The 20,920-nt window shown below is 33.5% G+C and overlaps 2 protein-coding genes across 2 annotated transcripts; one reads left to right on the forward strand and one right to left on the reverse strand.

Moving 5' to 3' along the window:
- Positions 1 to 11,541: 11,541 nt before the first annotated feature.
- Positions 11,542 to 12,531, reverse strand: LOC133321622 (putative glutathione-specific gamma-glutamylcyclotransferase 2). Its single transcript, XM_061530705.1, has one exon. It carries the CDS (start codon positions 12,529 to 12,531, stop codon positions 11,542 to 11,544), a length of 990 nt encoding a protein of 329 aa, XP_061386689.1.
- Positions 12,532 to 17,901: 5,370 nt separating this feature from the next.
- On the forward strand, positions 17,902 to 18,840 carry LOC133321621 (uncharacterized). Its single transcript, XM_061530704.1, has one exon. The coding sequence runs from the start codon at positions 17,902 to 17,904 to the stop codon at positions 18,838 to 18,840; it is 939 nt and encodes a 312-aa protein (XP_061386688.1).
- Positions 18,841 to 20,920: the final 2,080 nt, after the last annotated feature.

A 20,920-nucleotide genomic window follows, 5' to 3' on the forward strand; every position in this document is an offset into this window, starting at 1 on the left:
ATTGTCTGTAGTTTGTTATTTATTTTGTCTCTTTGCAGCAATTCATGCCGAGACATAATTCCCATATAAAAGCTCCGATCGATTTTAGATATTTTAAATCCGACACTTTGGCCCTTTTATTTATAATTTTCATTTGTTTAATTCTTCCTATGGACTTTGTACTGAATCAAAGAACTCATTTTAAGTATTTTTTAATACCCAAACTTCCATTTAAAATTTCTCCCCCCAAGTCACCTTCTTCATCAAGACAAAAGGTATCTAAATATCGAACAATGATTAACTGCTGTATTTAGTAACATACTCCCTCCTCTAACCCCTGCCCCCCTACTACCTTCTTATCAAACGGAAATAGTTTAATATTACATCAACCAACCAAAGAAAAAAAAACAATAATTTTTATGACTCATAGAGGTCAACAAATAGCCACACTAGCGCCGCAACACTTCTAATCTACGAGGAAGACGGCTGCTGCTGTCGATCCCGCACCGCAGCAGTAGACTCAGCTGATTAGCTAACAAACAAAGAAAGAAAATTCAATCAATGGAAATCCAAATAAATATTTTATTTTTATTTCAAATATTGGAATTTGAACTATGACTAATCGTTCGATTAGTTGAAAACTTAGAGGTGGGGGGAGGTTACTTCTTCTTCCTCTTAAAATACAAAGAAAATCATAGAAATTCACCTGTCTATTAGTGGTCTTCCCCCCCCAAAAAAAAATATTTCAATTTCCAAAAAACTGATAACAAGCCACATATGAATGTTGCGGTGTGTGTCTATTTTTATGTGTGTGTTTGTGTGTAGCAATGTGACATGACAAATGTATGACCATTATACGAACTTCATTAATGATTAACTCATAATTTAACGATTATTGTTGGTTTAATTGATTTTTTTATTCGGCGTTTCTGTGCTGGACCCCAGCCTCCTTCGGTGGAAAAGGGCTGTGATGACGGCATTTACGGCTAAACCATTGTGAAATTATTTGCCCAAAGGAGAACAAATAGTCTCTGGGATATGCAGAAGTACTACAGCGAGGGTAGGTTGAAAATTTAATATTCTTGTTGACCCTTGAAAAAGTTATTCTTTATAAAATCCACGCCTATGTTGACCCTTGAAAAAATATTCTTTAAAAAATCCACGCCTATGTTGACCCTTGAAAAAATATTCTTTATAAAATCCACGCCTATGTTGACCCTTGAAAAAATATTCTTTATAAACTCCACGCCTATGTTGGCCCTTGAAAAAATATTCTTTATAAACTCCACGCCTATGTTGGCCCTTGAAAAAATATTCTTTATAAAATCCACGCCTATGTTGACCCTTGAAAAAATATTCTTTATAAACTCCACGCCTATGTTGGCCCTTGAAAAAATATTCTTTATAAAATCCACGCCTATGTTGACCCTTGAAAAAATATTCTTTATAAAATCCACGCCTATGTTGATCCTTGAAAAAATATTCTTTATAAAATCCACGCCTATGTTGACCCTTGAAAAAATATTCTTTATAAAATCCACGCCTATTTTGAAGGCTTGCAAATATATTCTTTATAAAATCCATGCCTATGTTGACCCTTGAAAAAATATTCTTTATAAAATCCACGCCTATTTTGAAGGCTTGCAAATATATTCTTTATAAAATCCACGCCTATGTTGACCCTTGAAAAAATATTCTTTATAAAATCCACGCCTATGTTGACCCTTGAAAAAATATTCTTTATAAAATCCACGCCTATTTTGAAGGCTTGCAAATATATTCTTTATAAAATCCACGCCTATGTTGACCCTTGAAAAAATATTCTTTATAAAATCCACGCCTATGTTGACCCTTGAAAAAATATTCTTTATAAAATCCACGCCTATGTTGACCCTTGAAAAAGTTATTCTTTATAAAATCCACGCCTATGTTGACCCTTGAAAAAATATTCTTTATAAAATCCACGCCTATGTTGACCCTTGAAAAAATATTCTTTATAAACTCCACGCCTATGTTGACCCTTGAAAAAGTTATTCTTAATAAAATCCACGCCTATGTTGACCCTGGAAAAAATATTCTTTATAAAATCCACGCCTATGTTGACCCTTGAAAAAATATTCTTTATAAAATCCACGCCTATGTTGCCCCTTGAAAAAGTTATTCTTTATAAAATCCACGCCTATTTTGACGGCTTGAAAACATATTCTTTATAAAATCCACGCCTATGTTGACCCTTGAAAAAAATATTCTTTTAAAATCCAGGCCTATGTTGACCCTTGAAAAAAATATTCTTTATAAAATCCAGGCCTATGTTGACCCTTGAAAAAATATTCTTTATAAAATCCACGCCTATGTTGACCCTTGAAAAAATATTCTTTATAAAATCCACGCCTATGTTGACCCTTGAAAAAATATTCTTTATAAAATCCACGCCTATATTGACCCTTGAAAAAATATTATTTAAAAAATCCACCTTTTAAAAAATCCACTCCTTGGATGGTTTTAAAAAAAAATATATTTTTTTAGAAATCCCCCCTCGTATCCACTTCCATACCAATCCTTAAAAAATCATCCACATCTCCAGGATGTCTTCCACACTTGGTCTTAACATTGTTTATTGATCTTTAAAGAACAGCAGGGTGCCAGGTGCCATCTTGTTCATGTCGATGCGGCTAGAACCAGTGCCAATGTCTGTCTCCCTTTATCTGTGTGTATGCGGTGTGTTTGCCGATCTCTCCATAGCCTAGGAGGATGACAATCGGCCTATTGGCAATCGTCGTAATCGTAACATTATAATGATTAGTGCGTGTTAGATTTCACACAGATGCAGATGTTCAGCCGATACCAGGCGACGGCACCAACACGTCTCTTTGGCTTTGGGTGAACAGAGCAGCGAATCGCAAAATCTTTTGAAGTCCCCTATTCCAACCTGAAGATGAGGTGTTATGGTGGAGGTGCAGCATCAGCATGGAAATTAATTGAAATTACAACAGTTTTAATGTTTATTAATCACGAAAGTATGACCGTGGCAGAGAAGAATGGGAATGGCTGGCTGGCTGGCAAGTGCGAAGATCCTGATGCGGTTCTTGGGTGGAGTAGTGGTGGTGTTAAATGATATCGAAGATATTGTTGGATAAGACACAATTTACATTAACACAAACGGCGTCTGTTGTTTAACAAAATTGCCTATTACCAAAGAGGGTTGGAGAGAGGTTGATGGCAAAATTTGTTCTACCTTGTCTGGTGAATGATGGAAATATGGGCTATTACGCAAATTGTTATATTATGGGTCACTACATAAATTTTATTATTTTTGTTATAGAAAATTTTTTGAAAATTAATGAATTTTTTTTTCGAGAGACCTCCAAGGCGTAGATTTTTTAAAGAATATTTTTCAAAGGACTATTCAAGGCGTGGATTTTTTAAAGAATATTTTTCACAGGACTATACAGGACGTGGATTTTTTAAAAAATATTTTTCAAAGGACTATACAAGGCGTAGATTCTTTAAAGAAAATTTTTCAAAGGCGTGGATTCTTTAAAGAAAAATTTTCAAACGCGTGGATTCTTTAAAGTAAAATGTTCAAAGGCGTGGATTCTTTAAAGAAAAATTTTCAAAGGCGTGGATTCTTTAAAGAAAAAATTTCAAAGGACTATACAGGACGTGGATTTTTTAAAGAATATTTTTCAAAGGACTTTACAGGGCGCGGATTTTTTTAAAGAATATTTTTCAAAGGACTATTAGAGGCGTGGATTTTCTAAAGAATATTTTTCAAAGGACTATTAGAGGCGTGGATTTTCTAAAGAATATTTTTCAAAGGACTATTCAAGGCGTGGATTTTTTAAAAAATATTTTTCACAGGACTATTCAAGGCGTGGATTTTTTAAAAAATGTTTTTCAAAGGACTATTCAAGGCGTGGATTTTTTAAAAAATGTTTTTCAAAGGACTATTCTCAAAGGACTATTCAAGGCGTGAATTTTTTAATGAATATTTTTCAAAGGACTATTCAAGGCGTGGATTTTTTAAAGAAAATTTTTCAAAGGACTATACAAGTCGTGGATTCTTTAAAGAAAAATTTTCAAAGGACTATACAAGGCGTGGATTCTTTAAAGAAAAATTTTCAAAGGACTATACAAGGCGTGGATTCTTTAAAGACAAATTTTCAAAGGACTATACAAGGTGTGGATTCTTTAAAGACAAATTTTCAAAGGACTATACAAGGCGTGGATTCTTTAAAGACAAATTTTCAAAGGACTATACAAGGCGTGGATTCTTTAAAGACAAATTTTCAAAGGACTATACAAGGCGTGGATTCTTTAAAGACAAATTTTCAAAGGACTATACAAGGCGTGGATTCTTTAAAGACAAATTTTCAAAGGACTATACAAGGTGTGGATTCTTTAAAGACAAATTTTCAAAGGACTTGGTTTTTCTAACATGTTTAAGGTGTGATTTTTTTAATGCGTAATAGCCCATATCTGCAATTTTGTTCAACATATGTTTGTTGAACCCCATCTGTCCCCCTTGCCAAAAAATTAACTTGTCCCTCCATATCCACATCCTCAAAGGCTATATAAGGCGTGGATTTTTAAAAGAATATTTTTTCAAAGGCTATATAAGGCGTGGATTTTTAAAAGAATATTTTTTCAAAGGCTATATAAGGCGTGGATTTTTAAAAGTTTATTTTTCGAGGTATATATAAGGCGTGGATTTTTAAAAGAATATTTTTTCAAAGGCTATATAAGGCGTGGATTTTTAAAAGAATATTTTTTCAAAGGCTATATAAGGCGTGGATTTTTAAAAGAATATTTTTTCAAAGGCTATATAAGGCGTGGATTTTTAAAAGAATATTTTTTCAAAGGCTATATAAGGCGTGGATTTTTAAAAGAATATTTTTTCAAAGGCTATATAAGGCGTGGATTTTTAAAAGAATATTTTTTCAAAGGCTATATAAGGCGTGGATTTTTAAAAGAATATTTTTTCAAAGGCTATATAAGGCGTGGATTTTTAAAAGAATATTTTTTCAAAGGCTATATAAGGCGTGGATTTTTAAAAGAATATTTTTTCAAAGGCTATATAAGGCGTGGATTTTTAAAAGAATATTTTTTCAAAGGCTATATAAGGCGTGGATTTTTAAAAGAATATTTTTTCAAAGGCTATATAAGGCGTGGATTTTTAAAAGAATATTTTTTCAAAGGCTATATAAGGCGTGGATTTTTAAAAGAATATTTTTTCAAAGGCTATATAAGGCGTGGATTTTTAAAAGAATATTTTTTCAAAGGCTATATAAGGCGTGGATTTTTAAAAGAATATTTTTTCAAAGGCTATATAAGGCGTGGATTTTTAAAAGAATATTTTTTCAAAGGCTATATAAGGCGTGGATTTTTAAAAGAATATTTTTTCAAAGGCTATATAAGGCGTGGATTTTTAAAAGAATATTTTTTCAAAGGCTATATAAGGCGTGGATTTTTAAAAGAATATTTTTTCAAAGGCTATATAAGGCGTGGATTTTTAAAAGAATATTTTTTCAAAGGCTATATAAGGCGTGGATTTTTAAAAGAATATTTTTTCTATATAAGGCTATATAAGGCGTGGATTTTTAAAAGAATATTTTTTCAAAGGCTATATAAGGCGTGGATTTTTAAAAGAATATTTTTTCAAAGGCTATATAAGGCGTGGATTTTTAAAAGAATATTTTTTCAAAGGCTATATAAGGCGTGGATTTTTAAAAGAATATTTTTTCAAAGGCTATATAAGGCGTGGATTTTTAAAAGAATATTTTTTCAAAGGCTATATAAGGCGTGGATTTTTAAAAGAATATTTTTTCAAAGGCTATATAAGGCGTGGATTTTTAAAAGAATATTTTTTCAAAGGCTATATAAGCCAACAAAAACAACAACAACGATGACTTTAAATGCTAATGGCCATGGTTAGTGGAAGGCAAAAGGCCAAAGTTAAGAAGTCCTTAAAGACACCAACTACATATGAACATGGCCTAACAAAAATGTTATTTGGTTACGAGTGTCGTTTTTATGTTCTGGTGTCTGTTATTGAGGGTTTCTCCATGGGGAGACCACGAAATTGATTTTTCCAAATTAATCAAATTCCAAGCACATGGAAGACAAATCTCGTGCCACAACTTAGCTGGGCATAAATAGGAAAAAAAAATTAAAAAAGTGTCGACATTGTTGTCTGTCACTTGGTCTTATACATATGTAGCTACTGCTCACGCATAGACATTTATATAAAAAGTTAATATCTTCACTTTTGACTAGACATGCCGCCTAGCTAGGGAATGCATCAGAAGAACATCAGCATTGAAGTACATTAATTAATGTCCCACTCTTTGTCTCCAAAACACACCGTCAATTTAACGGAAGTACACACGAATACGTGTCGAGAAGGTGGGGGAGAGGACAACTCAGACACACACACAATCGGCTTTGATGTCTGACCAAAAAAGAGCTTAGCGCGTGACTAACATGCCGACTAGCGGAATTGCATTTGAAGTGCGATCAGTAATCGGTTAGCATTACGGCAGACAAATTGGATCAATGGGTCATCAATGTTTGGAGTTTAGAATAAGAATTATTATTTTTAAATTAATGTGTATGGGTTAGCTCATGATCACGAATTACATCCGGAAGTGATCTAAATACGTTTCGTGATTTATAAAACAGAAAGGAAAAAATATTTTTTATTCTTTTAAAAATCTACGCCTTATATAGACCTTGAAAAACTGTTCTTTTAAAAATCTACGCCTTATATAGACCTTGAAAAACTGTTCTTTTAAAAATCCACGCCTTGGATAGACCTTGAAAAAGTATTCTTTTAAAAATCTACGCCTTATATAGACCTTGAAAAAGTATTCTTTTAAAAATCTACGCCTTATATAGACCTTGAAAAACTGTTCTTTTAAAAATCTACGCCTTATATAGACCTTGAAAAACTGTTCTTTTAAAAATCTACGCCTTATATAGACCTTGAAAAACTGTTCTTTTAAAAATATACGCCTTATATAGACCTTGAAAAACTGTTCTTTTAAAAATCTACGCCTTATATAGACCTTGAAAAACTGTTCTTTTAAAAATCTACGCCTTATATAGACCTTGAAAAACTGTTCTTTTAAAAATCTACGCCTTATATAGACCTTGAAAAACTGTTCTTTTAAAAATCTACGCCTTATATAGACCTTGAAAAACTGTTCTTTTAAAAATCTACGCCTTATATAGACCTTGAAAAACTGTTCTTTTAAAAATCTACGCCTTATATAGACCTTGAAAAACTGTTCTTTTAAAAATCTACGCCTTATATAGACCTTGAAAAACTGTTCTTTTAAAAATCTACGCCTTATATAGACCTTGAAAAACTGTTCTTTTAAAAATCTACGCCTTATATAGACCTTGAAAAACTGTTCTTTTAAAAATCTACGCCTTATATAGACATTGAAAAACTGTTCTTTTAAAAATCTACGCCTTATATAGACATTGAAAAACTGTTCTTTTAAAAATCTACGCCTTATATAGACCTTGAAAAACTGTTCTTTTAAAAATCTACGCCTTATATAGACCTTGAAAAACTGTTCTTTTAAAAATCTACGCCTTATATAGACCTTGAAAAACTTTTCTTTTAAAAATCTACGCCTTATATAGACCTTGAAAAACTATTCTTTTAAAAAGCCACGCCTTGGATAGCCTTTGAAAAAGTATTCTTTTAAAAATCTACGCCTTATATAGCCCTTGAAAAAGTATTCTTTTAAAAATCTACGCCTTATATAGCCCTTGAAAAAGTATTCTTTTCAAAATCCACGCCTTGGATAGACCTTGAAAAACTATTCGTTTAAAAATCCACGACTTGGATAGACCTTGAAAACATATTCTTTTAAAAATCCGCGCCTTATATAGCCCTTGAAAAAGTATTCTTTTCAAAATCCACGCCTTGGATAGACCTTGAAAAACTATTCTTTTAAAAATCCGCGCCTTATATAGACCTTGAAACCCTATTTTTTTAAAAAATCCACGCCTTATATAGACCTTGAAAAGATATTCTTCTAAAAATCCACCATTCTTTTAGTACTTACAAACTTTTTTTTCGAAAAAAATAACCTTAAAGATTTTGTCTTCTGAAGGAAAACTAGAACAATTGCCCTTTAAGTATTGAAAATCACAGCACTTAATCATGATAATAAAGTAATCTTTTTCACATCTCTACCCTTTTAATAAAATCCTTAAACTAGGTAAACAAATTGACATTTTCCCCTCCAATTCACCCATTCCACAAAAAATAAAAGAAGGTCTGACTCCATCCTGAATGCAGTTGGCGGTGTATCAAAAGATTTTATTTTGTCTTCTTCCTTTTTTTTTGGTTGATGATCATCATCATTTAATGCTAATTTCATTTGTATATGTACACCACGTTGTTGTTGTTGTTGTTGTCGCTGTTATTGTTTTACATGAATTTGCTACAAATTTGAGCAGATTGGTTTTCAACGCCAAATATCCAGTCACTTTCTCACTCACTTTTGTGGCAATCATAAGTTGACCAGGCACACCACCAACAACAACATCAATGATGTGTATGACGTTGCCGCAAGGATCAAGCCATAGCCAGACGGCTATCTATGGTCAGCCCGCTCAGAAGTTATGAAAAATTAATAATAATGTCGAATCGATTGATTTTGCCATGGCAAAGACAGCGGGTATTCGCCTAATATGCTATAGCTCTTTCATCACATTGCCTGCCTGGTTGGCTGGCTGCTGGAGCGTTTGTCGGATTTTAGGAAAATTTCCTTTTAGCGGCTGGATGATTTCGTAATTCAAATGTAACCCAAAACTTCCCAATAGCAACGCACACTACTACCAGTCGGCATGGTGAACTATTATGGTCAGCTGTTAAGAGAAGCAGGGTAACCTAACTCCCTGCTTCTCTTAACAGAACAACAAGAACAACAAAAAACTCCCAAGATTGAAATTTATGCATACTCAACGCAAATAAAGAGGGGGAAGAGTACACGCATAAAAAATAATCAGAAAACGAAAAAGTATTCTTTGAAACCCCTTGCTTCCAAGGTTATTTAAAAATCCACTCTTTTGATGGTTCTTGAAAAAAATATTTTTTAAAAATCCACACCTCTTATGGTCCTTCGAAAAATATTTTTTAAACATCCAGCCTTTTAAAATCCACACCTTTTAAGTTTGGATTTTTAAATCCACGCCTTAGTGGGTCCTTCGAAAAATAATCTTTAAAAATCCTCGCCTTAGAGGGTCCTCTGAAAAATTTTTCTTTAAAAATCCACGCTTTTTTGGGTCCTCCGAAAAATGCTCTTTAAAAAACCACGCCATAGAGGGTTTATCGAAAAAATGATCTTTTAAAATCCACGATTCTGCTAGGCTTGAAATACGTGTTTTTTAAAAAATCACTTCTCCTTGGTCCTTGACATATATTCTATAAAATTCCAAGCATTGTTTTTTCTTAAAAAATATCCTTCACAAAATGCACGTATATAACTGTTCTTATGTAAAATTTAAATTTTAAAGTCTCTTTATGCCCCCTCAATTTTTCTCGCAGTGTTGCCTTCACATCGCCGAACGGCAATAACATTTATTGGCAAATGAAAAATAGCGCCAATTGGCCGCAAGGCGTTATATTATGTATTCTCCTATTTTGTAGTGGTTGTCATCATCTTTACTGCAAACGTCGTCATACCGACCCAATCCGACCTGGACGTTATTGTATTTATTACTTTTGTACAATTAATTCTTTTAACATTCATTGAATATACATGGGCAGTTCCATTTGTGCCAACAACATTAACATAACCAATAGCCCATAGAACAAGCAATAGTCTAAAGGAAAAAAATAATCCTAGACGAAGAAGAAGACATCCAACTGAGACAAAATTATTTCCATTGAGGACAGTGATACAACAAAAAAAAAAACTTTGGACTTTTTGTGTTTGTCTTTTTCGGGAAGTGTTTGGTTTGAGAGTTGCACACATAAAGTTATTCTAGACGGATTATAAATTACATTTTAATATCCTTTTTTAAGAGATGTATGTGAATGTGGATGTGCAGAACGAATGCACTGGAGTAAGATACTACGTACTCACATATATGGCAATGGACAGTGTGAAATTGACGCCTACATGATGTTGCAGAACATGTGTTCACATTTGTTAGGAATTTAATGGTTATATTTGAGGTAGAGAAAAAGGAAGAAATAAATATCGCCTAAAGAAATTATTAGAAGATCTTCGACTTTATTAAAAAATTAAACAGTTTGAACAACTTCTCTAAAAGGTTATAAAACTAAATCACACCTATAACGGATTTTATACTTCCGAAAATATCTTTACGGGATCTCCCAACTGTAAATGCGCATTGAAAAGATAATTTTATACCCTACCCAGGAAACCTTTTTATTTTTTTGGAAAATGGGCCGAACTATAAAACTCAGATCCTCTACTTATTGTCAAGTTTCAATCAACATTCAGACATTTTTTTCTAACCCATTTTCATATTTCATATCCGATACTGTTAGTCAGGTAACAAAATCTCTCTTCCATCAGCCATTCTTTCGACAAAATGTAATTTCTTCCCATACCAGACGAGAAACATCCAGACAGAACTTCTTGTTTAGTGCGTTTTCATTTTTTTCTAACCTATTTTCATATTGTAGTTCTGAAATTCGTCACCAACTATGTATGGACATCCCATCAGACGTTCCAGATAGATGACAAATAGGAATAATGGGGAGGCCAGAAAGCTGTCAGTCAAACAACAAAACCTCTTGCCCATTATATAACTACATGTGAACTACAATATTTTCTCACACACGACAAGGATCCATTCTTACGACTGAAGGTTTACTTCTTACATAGTATAAAAATATCTTCCTCACAAAGAAGAACCAACTTTTTTATTCTCGGGAAAATATTCTTCCTTTATTAAAAAATACGCCCAGGTTTCTTAATTGTAAATGACAACAAATAATTATTCTCATAGAAGAACAGAAGTCTCATCACAGAAATTTGTAGTTTTAAGAGAAGGTCCTTAATCCTTGAAAAAATAAAGATGTGCTTTCAAATGTCGCGAGGAATAAATCATTTTCCCCAAAGAAGTTATTTTCCCTGTAGAAGCATGTCTTTTCTTTTAATGGGACTAAACTATGTACTTCTCACAGATGAACATTTCTTTGTAAACATCGTAAACATCACTTTTTTACGCATGCCTTTGTCAGAATATTATTTAAAATACCCACGCATTAGTGGGCCATTTGAAATAAATTTCTTTAAAATATCCACGCCTTAGAGGGCCCTTTGAAATAAATTTCTTTAAAATATCCACACCTTAGAGGGTCCTTTGAAATAAATTTCTTTAAAATATCCACACCTTAGAGGGTCCTTTGAAATAAATTTATTTAAAATATCTACGCGTTAAATTATCTTTGAAACAATTTTCTTTAAAAAATCCACGCCAAACATTTCCTATTTGTCATCTCAAGCCACATTTATTACATCATTTCTCGCTCTACATTAATTTAATTACATATTTCTTATTTCTCTAAGATTTTCTACGATCATCATCGTTCCATAAACTTAATATTTGTATACCATAAAGTTCTTTGGCTAGGAAATATTCACGCCAACCCGTTTTATGGCAAAACTTTATCAGATGATCTATTTTGTTTTTTTGCCACGTCATGCATTCATCATCATCATTCAGTTTCAAGTCCTTTCCCTTGCCGCCAAGAACATCTTTCAGTTCTTTTTTCAAAGCCATTTCCAACAATCGCTCCTCATCTTTGGCAATACGCTGCCTCACAGCCATTTCCAATTCCAACAAATGTTCATCTTCGACCCCGGGAAATAAATGTTGCATTGATTTGACTAAATTGAAGAGATATTCGCGATTTCGACCACTTGGTCCGGCGGAGGTGAAAATTTGCTCAGCAATATTTTCAATTTGACTATTAGGGCCATCACCAGCCCAGGACTCATTTTCGGGGGTAGCAATATAAATAACTATGTCAAATGATTTCTTCTTTGTGCTCTCTTCATTGTTTCGGTTTTCCGGATCAAAGACATGGAATGTTACCGTACAACGTTCATAGCCATTCTTTTCACGAAAATCTAAATGTTTTATAACCGAATCTCGTTCACTTGCTGCCACCCGATAGGCCACACCATATACACGGTCGTTGGGTGTTGCTGGCACCAAGGTAACAACTCTACCGGGCTTTACATGTACCCCTCTATGATCAATACTGTGCTGGTAGAAACGCCGCTGATAGCCACAAATATAGCCACGCTGCCAATCGATGCAGGGAAAGTCAATTTTCCACATTAACGAACCATAACCAAATATCCAAATGTCATCGTTGGTAAATTGCACTGAAGGGTTATAGATCTCGGCATGAGCTTTTGTTATGTCCGCTGTGGCACTGCCAGACGCACTTGACGTTGCTGCTGCTGTGCGTTCTTCTTCATTGATTGTCACCAAATTTCGAAAATGTTCATTATAGATGGATTGTATATCAGGATCACAGGACATTTGTAAAATATTGGAATTTGTACACAAAGGTTGATAGAATGATGTTTAGAAGAGTAGTATATTGAGATGTTGTTGGAATCGCTTTTGGCCCTTTGGTTTTTAATACATTACGTCGCTACACTAACTCATTTGCCAACTACAACCCTCTAACGACGACCAACAGCTGTTTTCAATCAGCTGGGATTGCTAAATTCTAAAGCCTATTCGTAATAAAATTGACGCCGTAATAATGACGAAATCACGTAGCCGTGTTGAGAGTAGCTAGAAAAGAAAGAAAAAATAAAAATTGATTTAAAGTTATTTTAATTTATTTGAATATGAATTGATCTTGTAATAGACAGAGATCACTTTATACGTCGAACGGCCTTCTGTCGATAAATAGAGATATGAAAAAATAACAAGTAAAAAAGTTGTTAAGGTCGAACTTTTTTGCATTCCGCCATGAGGTGTATATTCAAAATATCGTTATATCGGAGAGTATACGAAAACGTGGACCCATATACAACATCGTACAATTTCCTGTGACCCACAATGATATAAAATTTCACTGGTGTATAGCTAAAAATCTTGAAAGATTTGAAATACACATTTTGCCAAAAAGATAGGTTCTTGGCCCATAGTGTAGTTCCTGGAAATATTGTAAAAATTCAACCTGAAAAAACATTCTTTAAAAAATGCACTTCCATTAGTCTCTGAAAAGAAACATTCTTTAAAAATCTACGCTTCCTGCAGTTCTTGAAAAAAAAAACAGATGCCTTTTTTTCTAGCAGGAAACCTAGTTTGTGCGTTCTATCGAAAAATTTTATTTTTAGAACCAAAGGAAACTTCCACCCATCAAACCTTTATTCACTTCCCCAAGTGCAACTTCTTTCGCATGCAAATTTTGATTACACGATTTAGGATTTGACGACGCAAACGTAGTTGATTTTTTTATTTTCTTCAAAAACTGCACACTTTTTTGGACCTTAAAAATATGTTCTTTTTTCAGAGTATATTCTTTATAAGTTCACACTTTGTTTGGGCCTTATTTACTTTGTTACTTTAGAATATAATTGGCTTTAAAAATTAAAATCCTTACAAGTATATCCATCAATATATATAAATAAAAACAAACTCAGTTTGGTCCTTAAAAATCGAAGTCTTTACAAATATATATATATATATATATATTTTAATTGTTTAACTATGTTTCGTATTTCTGATATCTGGTGACCAGAACAGAAGATCTCTTCTGGATAATTGCCAATACAAACCTCGAACAAAGTGGTGGTAAGAAAAAGGGGAAACATTTTTGATATCCACAATTTTTACAAATTATTATTATTTTTTATTTTTTTATTTATGTATTTATTTTTTTTTTTTAATTAAGGGTACCACCACAATTTGATATTTTGTATAGGTTTCCGAAATCTTCCGAACTATTTAAGGTAGCCCGCCCTACATAATAGTGTCTTTCAAATTGTAGGCGAGATTGCATTCTAATTGCCAGTAATTTAAATTAAATTTCTTGTGCTTATTGGGGAAAAAATCTCCCTACCATATAAAAAAATCCACAATTCGCTATCTTGTAGATTTTGGATTTCCACTTCATGGTGAACGACGTTATTACTTGTTGAGTTTAATGTATGACCATACACCTCATGTCTTGTGTGATTATTATTGTTTTGTTATCGATAATTCGATTCCGATAGCCAACATATGTTTTGTCATCATTCGTTTTGGCATTCGGTTCGGTCTATGTTTTTTTTCGTCTTGTACTGTAACTTTGAGGGAATTTGTTTAACACTTTTGCATTTATTTACTTGTTAAAAATATTATAAAAATTAGTGAAAAATATTAAGTTTTTAAATCCCCAATCAAGAGAAAAAGAAATGAAATTCTAAATAAAAGAAAATTGAATAAAACTGACCTTAGACTGGGCGTGTAGACAGACAAAACAATCAAGAAAAGGCAAAGAAATTCATGTTGTGTACACTCTTTATTTCAACCAATCAACCAATTTGTGTGTGAGTGAAATTGTGTGATTTTCTAATTGGAAAAAACGGAAGTGAAAAGAAAATTAATAAGCTGATATTGTGGGCAATTTGAAAAAACGGCGGATTGGTATGTATTTAATAATATTTATAATGAGGAAATATTTATTTATATTTTCCGTTTTTCATTGTGACGTTTTCCATTCCTGAGTATAAGTGTGTGTGATCACACATTTGTCACCTCACCGTACACTTGTCCCCAACCATATCGCCACTAAATCAACCCACTGACATACATTTGATCCACCATCAACATCATAGTGCAACGTAATCACTCTAAAATAATTTACAACAAAATATTGTTGTTTTTGTTGTCCACCAGCAATAACTTGGGACTGGCAGTCTCACAGCAAAGTGTAAAAGCAACAACCCACAATATTCATCACTATATTTATCGGCAGAATCAAACAAACCAACCTTGTATATTTGAACCTGTCGCTCTATCCGTCTGTGTATGAGTGTGTGTTCCACAGAGTGCCACTAACTATTTTGTTGGGGGATTTATGATGATCTATATTATTCTGTTTATTTATTTCTATATATATAAATAGATATTTCAAAATCATCGATATGATGATATATTTGGACCAGAAAATATGAAATCAATTGGCTGGCATAGTTAAATGTGATATGGGCCATATTCTAGTTTGTCTTTCTATTTTGTTTTGTTATTTATTTATTGTTTACTTTGTTTATTTCTCTGTTTTGTTTTGGTCACATTTTGCTGTATGGTTGTGTTGTACCTGTGTCATTGCTGTTTGTGGTGACAATTTCCATGAAATAAATCTCCAATTTCAATATTCTCTTTTGATGAGCTAATTTATTACAAAAAATCCCCCTTGTGCCCAGAACACAATGAAGTCTCTCTTTTTGTTGTAATTAAATCAGGTTCTTGGTTTTCAGCAGAACAGCAACAACAATTGCTTAACTCCCTAATAAAGCCACTTTCTTGATACTTCTGTCTTCACGTTGGACGTCAAATTAATATTAGGTGTTGGAATTATACTTTGCTTAAAAACTATTTTGCTACGTTTTTAAAACGACATCGATTATAAACGACGAATTCCAAATAGTATACCCTTTATTTAATAGGGTTCATAACGGCTCGTTTATAGGAACCAATTTTGCCAGTTTCTTTACCTTCGATATAAGCGATTTCGATTGTACTTGTATGTATACTTTTTAATAAGCATGAAACAAACTAGACATTTTTTTTGATAGAAAATTGGTATGCGATATACCTGTCTGCGATAATCTCTCTGACCCTATCAAATACTTTTTCTGTGCCTCCAATTGATAAGAAACTTAGTATAACATTTGAAATATTTACTAGGCCCTCATGTTTATTTTCTAAAAAAAAAAATCGTTGTTAGGACTAAAATTGACTTTACTAAAAATTAGAGGCTCATCTCGTTTTTTGAAATTTTTTATCACCGGTAGGTTTTGTTGCGGAGATTTTTCTAAAAAATCTAATTTAAGGCCCGTTTTAAAATATTCTTTTTTGTGGATGTAAATTTTTCTGAAATATGGGTCTCTAAAATTCCGCAAAAAGCATTTTATTTTATTATACAGTTGAAATTCGTTTTAACGACGGCCAAGAGAACGGCGAAATTTGTCGCTGTAAGCGATATGTTGTTATAAACGATATGAAATGAAGGGGGACCCACTTCCCCTCACCACTTTGGGTATATTCTACATAGTATCCTAACAGACGTCGCCTTTTCGAAAGAACATTAACATGAAATTGAACGAAAGATATATAAGAACATTGGTGCACCATTTCTATTAAATCGGACGAAAGTATATATGGGAGCTATATCTAAATCTGAACCGATTTTCACGAAACTAACACACATCATTCTAGACTTAATTTAGTGTGCTATACCAAATTTCGTGCATATCGAAGATATTTAGGGACTTTGGAGTACCATTTACTTTAAATCGGCAAAAATATATATGGGAGTTATATCTAAATCTGAATCGATTTTCACGAAACCTAACACACATCATTCTAGACTTCATTTAGTGTGCTATGTAAAATTTCGTGTAAATCGAATGGTATTTACTTTAAATCGGCTCCGAAAGTGATTCTATGCATATTCTGAAAAGGAACCATGTGTCGTATCTCGTTTCCTTTTGCCTGTTACAGACATATGTATGTACAGAGACATAATACCCTGTACCACAGTGTTAAATATGTGTGCATAACCATCAATGCTCGCCTGTGTTTTATTAGATTAGTATATCTATCATGGTTCATTCATATATGTCACTTCTCCCTCTATAATTCCTTGATTAGTTTTGTCACACAACAAGACACAAACGGTAATAACAAAATCCAACACCTGATATATTTTTTTAAATCTGACTAGTGGTCAAATGGCCACACTAAGCCAAAACCCATACACACAAAATGCTTTCTGACCAATAACACCTAAACGTTAACGTTTTTGGGGCTTACCGTTTTATTTTTTTTATTTTGGTTACGGTACGGAGGAAAAAAGTAAATAAAACAACGATAAAAGTGTATTCACCTTTCTTGCGTCTTCCGGACGCGAGGGATAGCATGACGACAAATTTCAAACGCTACGCTGTGCATATTCATTAAGCATTGGACTACTTCAGAATAGAACGCCGCCGTCGCCGTATTTAGGGGAAATAGATTTTGACGTCGTCATTGCCCAAAACCATCACAATCGTCATTACCTCAAAAACTTTTACTTAAAAAAGCAAAAGTTAACTAGTCATGTTTTTTGACTCATTGCATTGTTGTCATGTTTTACAATGTATACCCCCACTTGTTGTAGGGCTCACTCATCGTCATCCGAACCAGATGAAGCCAACAAGATGGAATGCAGTTTTACCTTTCTTTTTCGTAAATTTTTCCTTCTTTGCTTCTTCGTTTTTTTCTTTTTTGTGATTTATTCCAAGAAAGAAAGAACGAAGAGGTCGCTTAATTTTTTTGTTATTGTCGATTATGGAAAATAACAAAAACACGAAATACAACAACAGAATACCACCGCACAACAACACCACAGAGCAGGCAGAGCTGTCTGCTTTTAGTTATAGTTTTTGGGATGTAGAGTTGACGACGCTTTAAGCCAAATCTGTTTTTTAGTCAAGTTCAAGTTCTGAAGGGAAGAAGAGTTGTGTTTAAAAAGATATCGGGCCCACAGAGAGACAGAGCGTGTTGTCGTTTTAGAGCAAGAAAAAAAAAAACACACGCACATACACACACCCGCAAACATTTACTACTAGTATGACGTATTAATCGTACGCCATTAAACCAATATCGGGGATTTTAAAACAACGTTTTAAAAAATATTAATAACATAAAATGTTGTGGAAACTTATATTGATATACTTTGTGACGACAAGGCTTGAGATCTTTGTTTATGGCGCCAATCTACTGGATAGTTATTTACCAGCATCGATGCAGGCTCTGGCCTACTACATTGATCATTTACAATATGAACCATTGTCGTCGACAACGGTGGAGCCACCTTTTATGGCAGACGATGCGATGAATAGTTCTTCAACAACAACTACAACAACTCGCCGTCCATTTACAACCAATAAACCGGGCTCAACAACTACCGGTTGGTGGAATCCTCCATCCTGGTGGGGTGGAGTTGCCCCAACTACCACCGAAACCCCCACAAATCCTCCCACACCAGCCCACAAGCCAGCCTTATATGCTCCAGAAAATCCCCTCAAACTTAAACATGAACCTGAAGGCTATGAAATATTCTATGAAATGGCCGAGAAACCAGATGGTCTGGCAAATCTACCACTCTCCTTAATACGTGACATTATTACCGAACCAAATCATGATGATTTCAATAATGATGTTGAATCTCTGGATAATTTTCTACGGCTCTATGATGATAATTATGGTCGGGCCACAATTGATTCGGACACAGCCATGGATCGTTGGTCTACAACTTCGACGGCCGGCAAAAAACGTATACCACCCACAAAGCCATATGTTGAATTCCTGCTGGTCTATGATCTCCTCAAACGTGATGCCAAGTCGTCAAATCTCAGTAAATATGAAGGATATTCGGATAATTTGCTACAGGATTTAAATGAACTCTCAAAAATGTCTTCTGCTCGCCAGCTGCACACACTCTTTCAACGCATGCTTGATCGTCGTGATATACAACGCAGTGATGTGGTTTCTCGTATACGGGGTTTAGTTAAGGATCTGGAAAATCCGGATGGTGCCACAGTTAAAGCTTTGCAATATATACCAGCCATGCCATTTTTACCATGATTTATTTTTTTAATTATTTTATTTTTTAAATTTTATAAATGTCGTCAAAACTACTGATTATTTTGTATTGTTATAAATAAAAAAAACAATTTGGAATACAAACCAAAATATATTCCAAAGTATACAAATCCAACAACAACTAAGAATTATGAGAAGATACGAATATCATGGAAAGATAATAGAAAGTGTGTGTTTTTTGTGAGATGAATTTCGAGATGAGAAAAAAGTGCTTTACCATCGATCGTATTCGTTACACCTTTGGCAAACAAAAAATGTATATTTGAATATTTATTAGTTTCGAAGAGAAGAAACAGCAGAAATAGATTTTTTATTTAATTTAAAGAAAAAGTAAACACAAACGATGATCATGATGATAATTGTGAATCGAAGTAATAAATTTAGGATAAATATTTTCTATATTGGAAAAAAATCTGAACCAAATTGAAAATTTAAAATTTCTTTGGGTTTTGTGTGCAAAATGGTAAAGGAAATTTCTTTTAAGGGACATGATTTTCCACAATTAAACAGATTAGGCTAAGTTTCGTGAAGATCAGTTCAGATTTAGATATAGCTCCCATATATATTTCGTCCGATTTTATGTAAATGGTGGTCCACAATTCGCTATATAACTTTCGATTTGCATTAATTTTCGCACAGCGTACTGAATTGAGTCTTGAACGATGCGTACTAAGTTTTGTGAAAATCGGTTCAGATTTAGATTTCGACCGATGCTATGTAAATGATGCCACAAAGTCTCTATAAAGCTTTCGATTTGCACGAAATTTGGCATAGCGTACTGAATTAAGCCTAGAATGATGTGTGTTAAGTTTCGTGAAGATCGGTACAGATTTAGATATAGCTCCCATATATATTTTCGTCCGATTTGTAATGGAAGTACAATTCGAATATTTTTCAAAATTAAATACAGTAGGCAATTGGTCGATGTAAATAAAGGCAATGCATCTCAAACGGGTCTACAGATTTATCTTTGGCGATAACTTCCAAACATAAACTTTTCTTTTAATTCTCGATATGCCGCTTTGTACGGAATTTTTGGTAACCAAATCAATGTTGGGACATTAGTTTTTATGTTTCTCCAACCTGTCTGCATTATTTTCCCATTGCATCCCACAGAACTTCTGTCAAATGGTATCATCTGTACCATCTATCTCAAAAAAACAATAAAAATGCATTTCAGTCGGTATTTTAAAATGTGTTTTGTGTGTGCTCACATTTATTTTTTGCAAAGCATCAATTGTTTAAAACACACCCTAACCTTTGAATTACTTCCTCTCCACCCCTACGCCCGATGTGTGTTTGTTACCCTTGCAACCCCTGTGTGCCGGCTGTCATCCCAATATTGGACACATTAATGAGAAAAGGCAAAATAATAATAAATGCTTTTTCTTTTTACTTGTGAAAGAGTAGTGAGTGAGTGGGCACCGGCATTACCATCACATAGCATGTGTGTTCTACACGATGTGGTTGGTAAGTGTATGTCTGTCTGTCTGTGCCGCGCGAGTTCTCTGTACATTTTTTCCTCAAGTCAAAAAGCTAGAAGAATAGTGGCGTTTCGCCTTACCCCGAGTGAACATTAAAGCGAACAGCGGCGGTCGAACTGAGCACCATAAGTAAACAAAATTGTTTGAGTGGATAATAATAAAAAAACGTAGTTGTTGTTGCTGTGCTTTAAACAAAATTAAGTCATTGTTTAATTATTTCAATGTTTTAAAAGCAAAAAACGAAAATTGAAGAAGAAATATCAATTTCACGGGTTATATATATGTGGAAGACCCAACTCAATAATAAATTCAATGTCGTAGCCTTTGAACTTGCAAATAATGGCTTATTGATTTCTATGTTTTTGTATTTTTATTCTGGATGAAAAGAAAGGCCAGTTAACAAAGAAAATCAATCATTGCCTTTTTGTTTCGAAAACAAAAGGAGGCTCAGTGCAAAAAAAATATATATATAATAAAACGTGTGTGTTCACCACTTAACATTCCATATATGGAATATTCTATATTTATGTGCATCAACCTTGAACTACTACTAGTGGTCCTAACCAAATAGCATACAA

The sequence above is a fragment of the Musca vetustissima genome, unplaced genomic scaffold (genome assembly GCF_032173495.1).
Source record: "Musca vetustissima isolate MV318-11 ecotype Yass unplaced genomic scaffold, APGP_CSIRO_Mvet_v1 utg18066, whole genome shotgun sequence".
NCBI lineage: Eukaryota > Metazoa > Arthropoda > Insecta > Diptera > Muscidae > Musca > Musca vetustissima.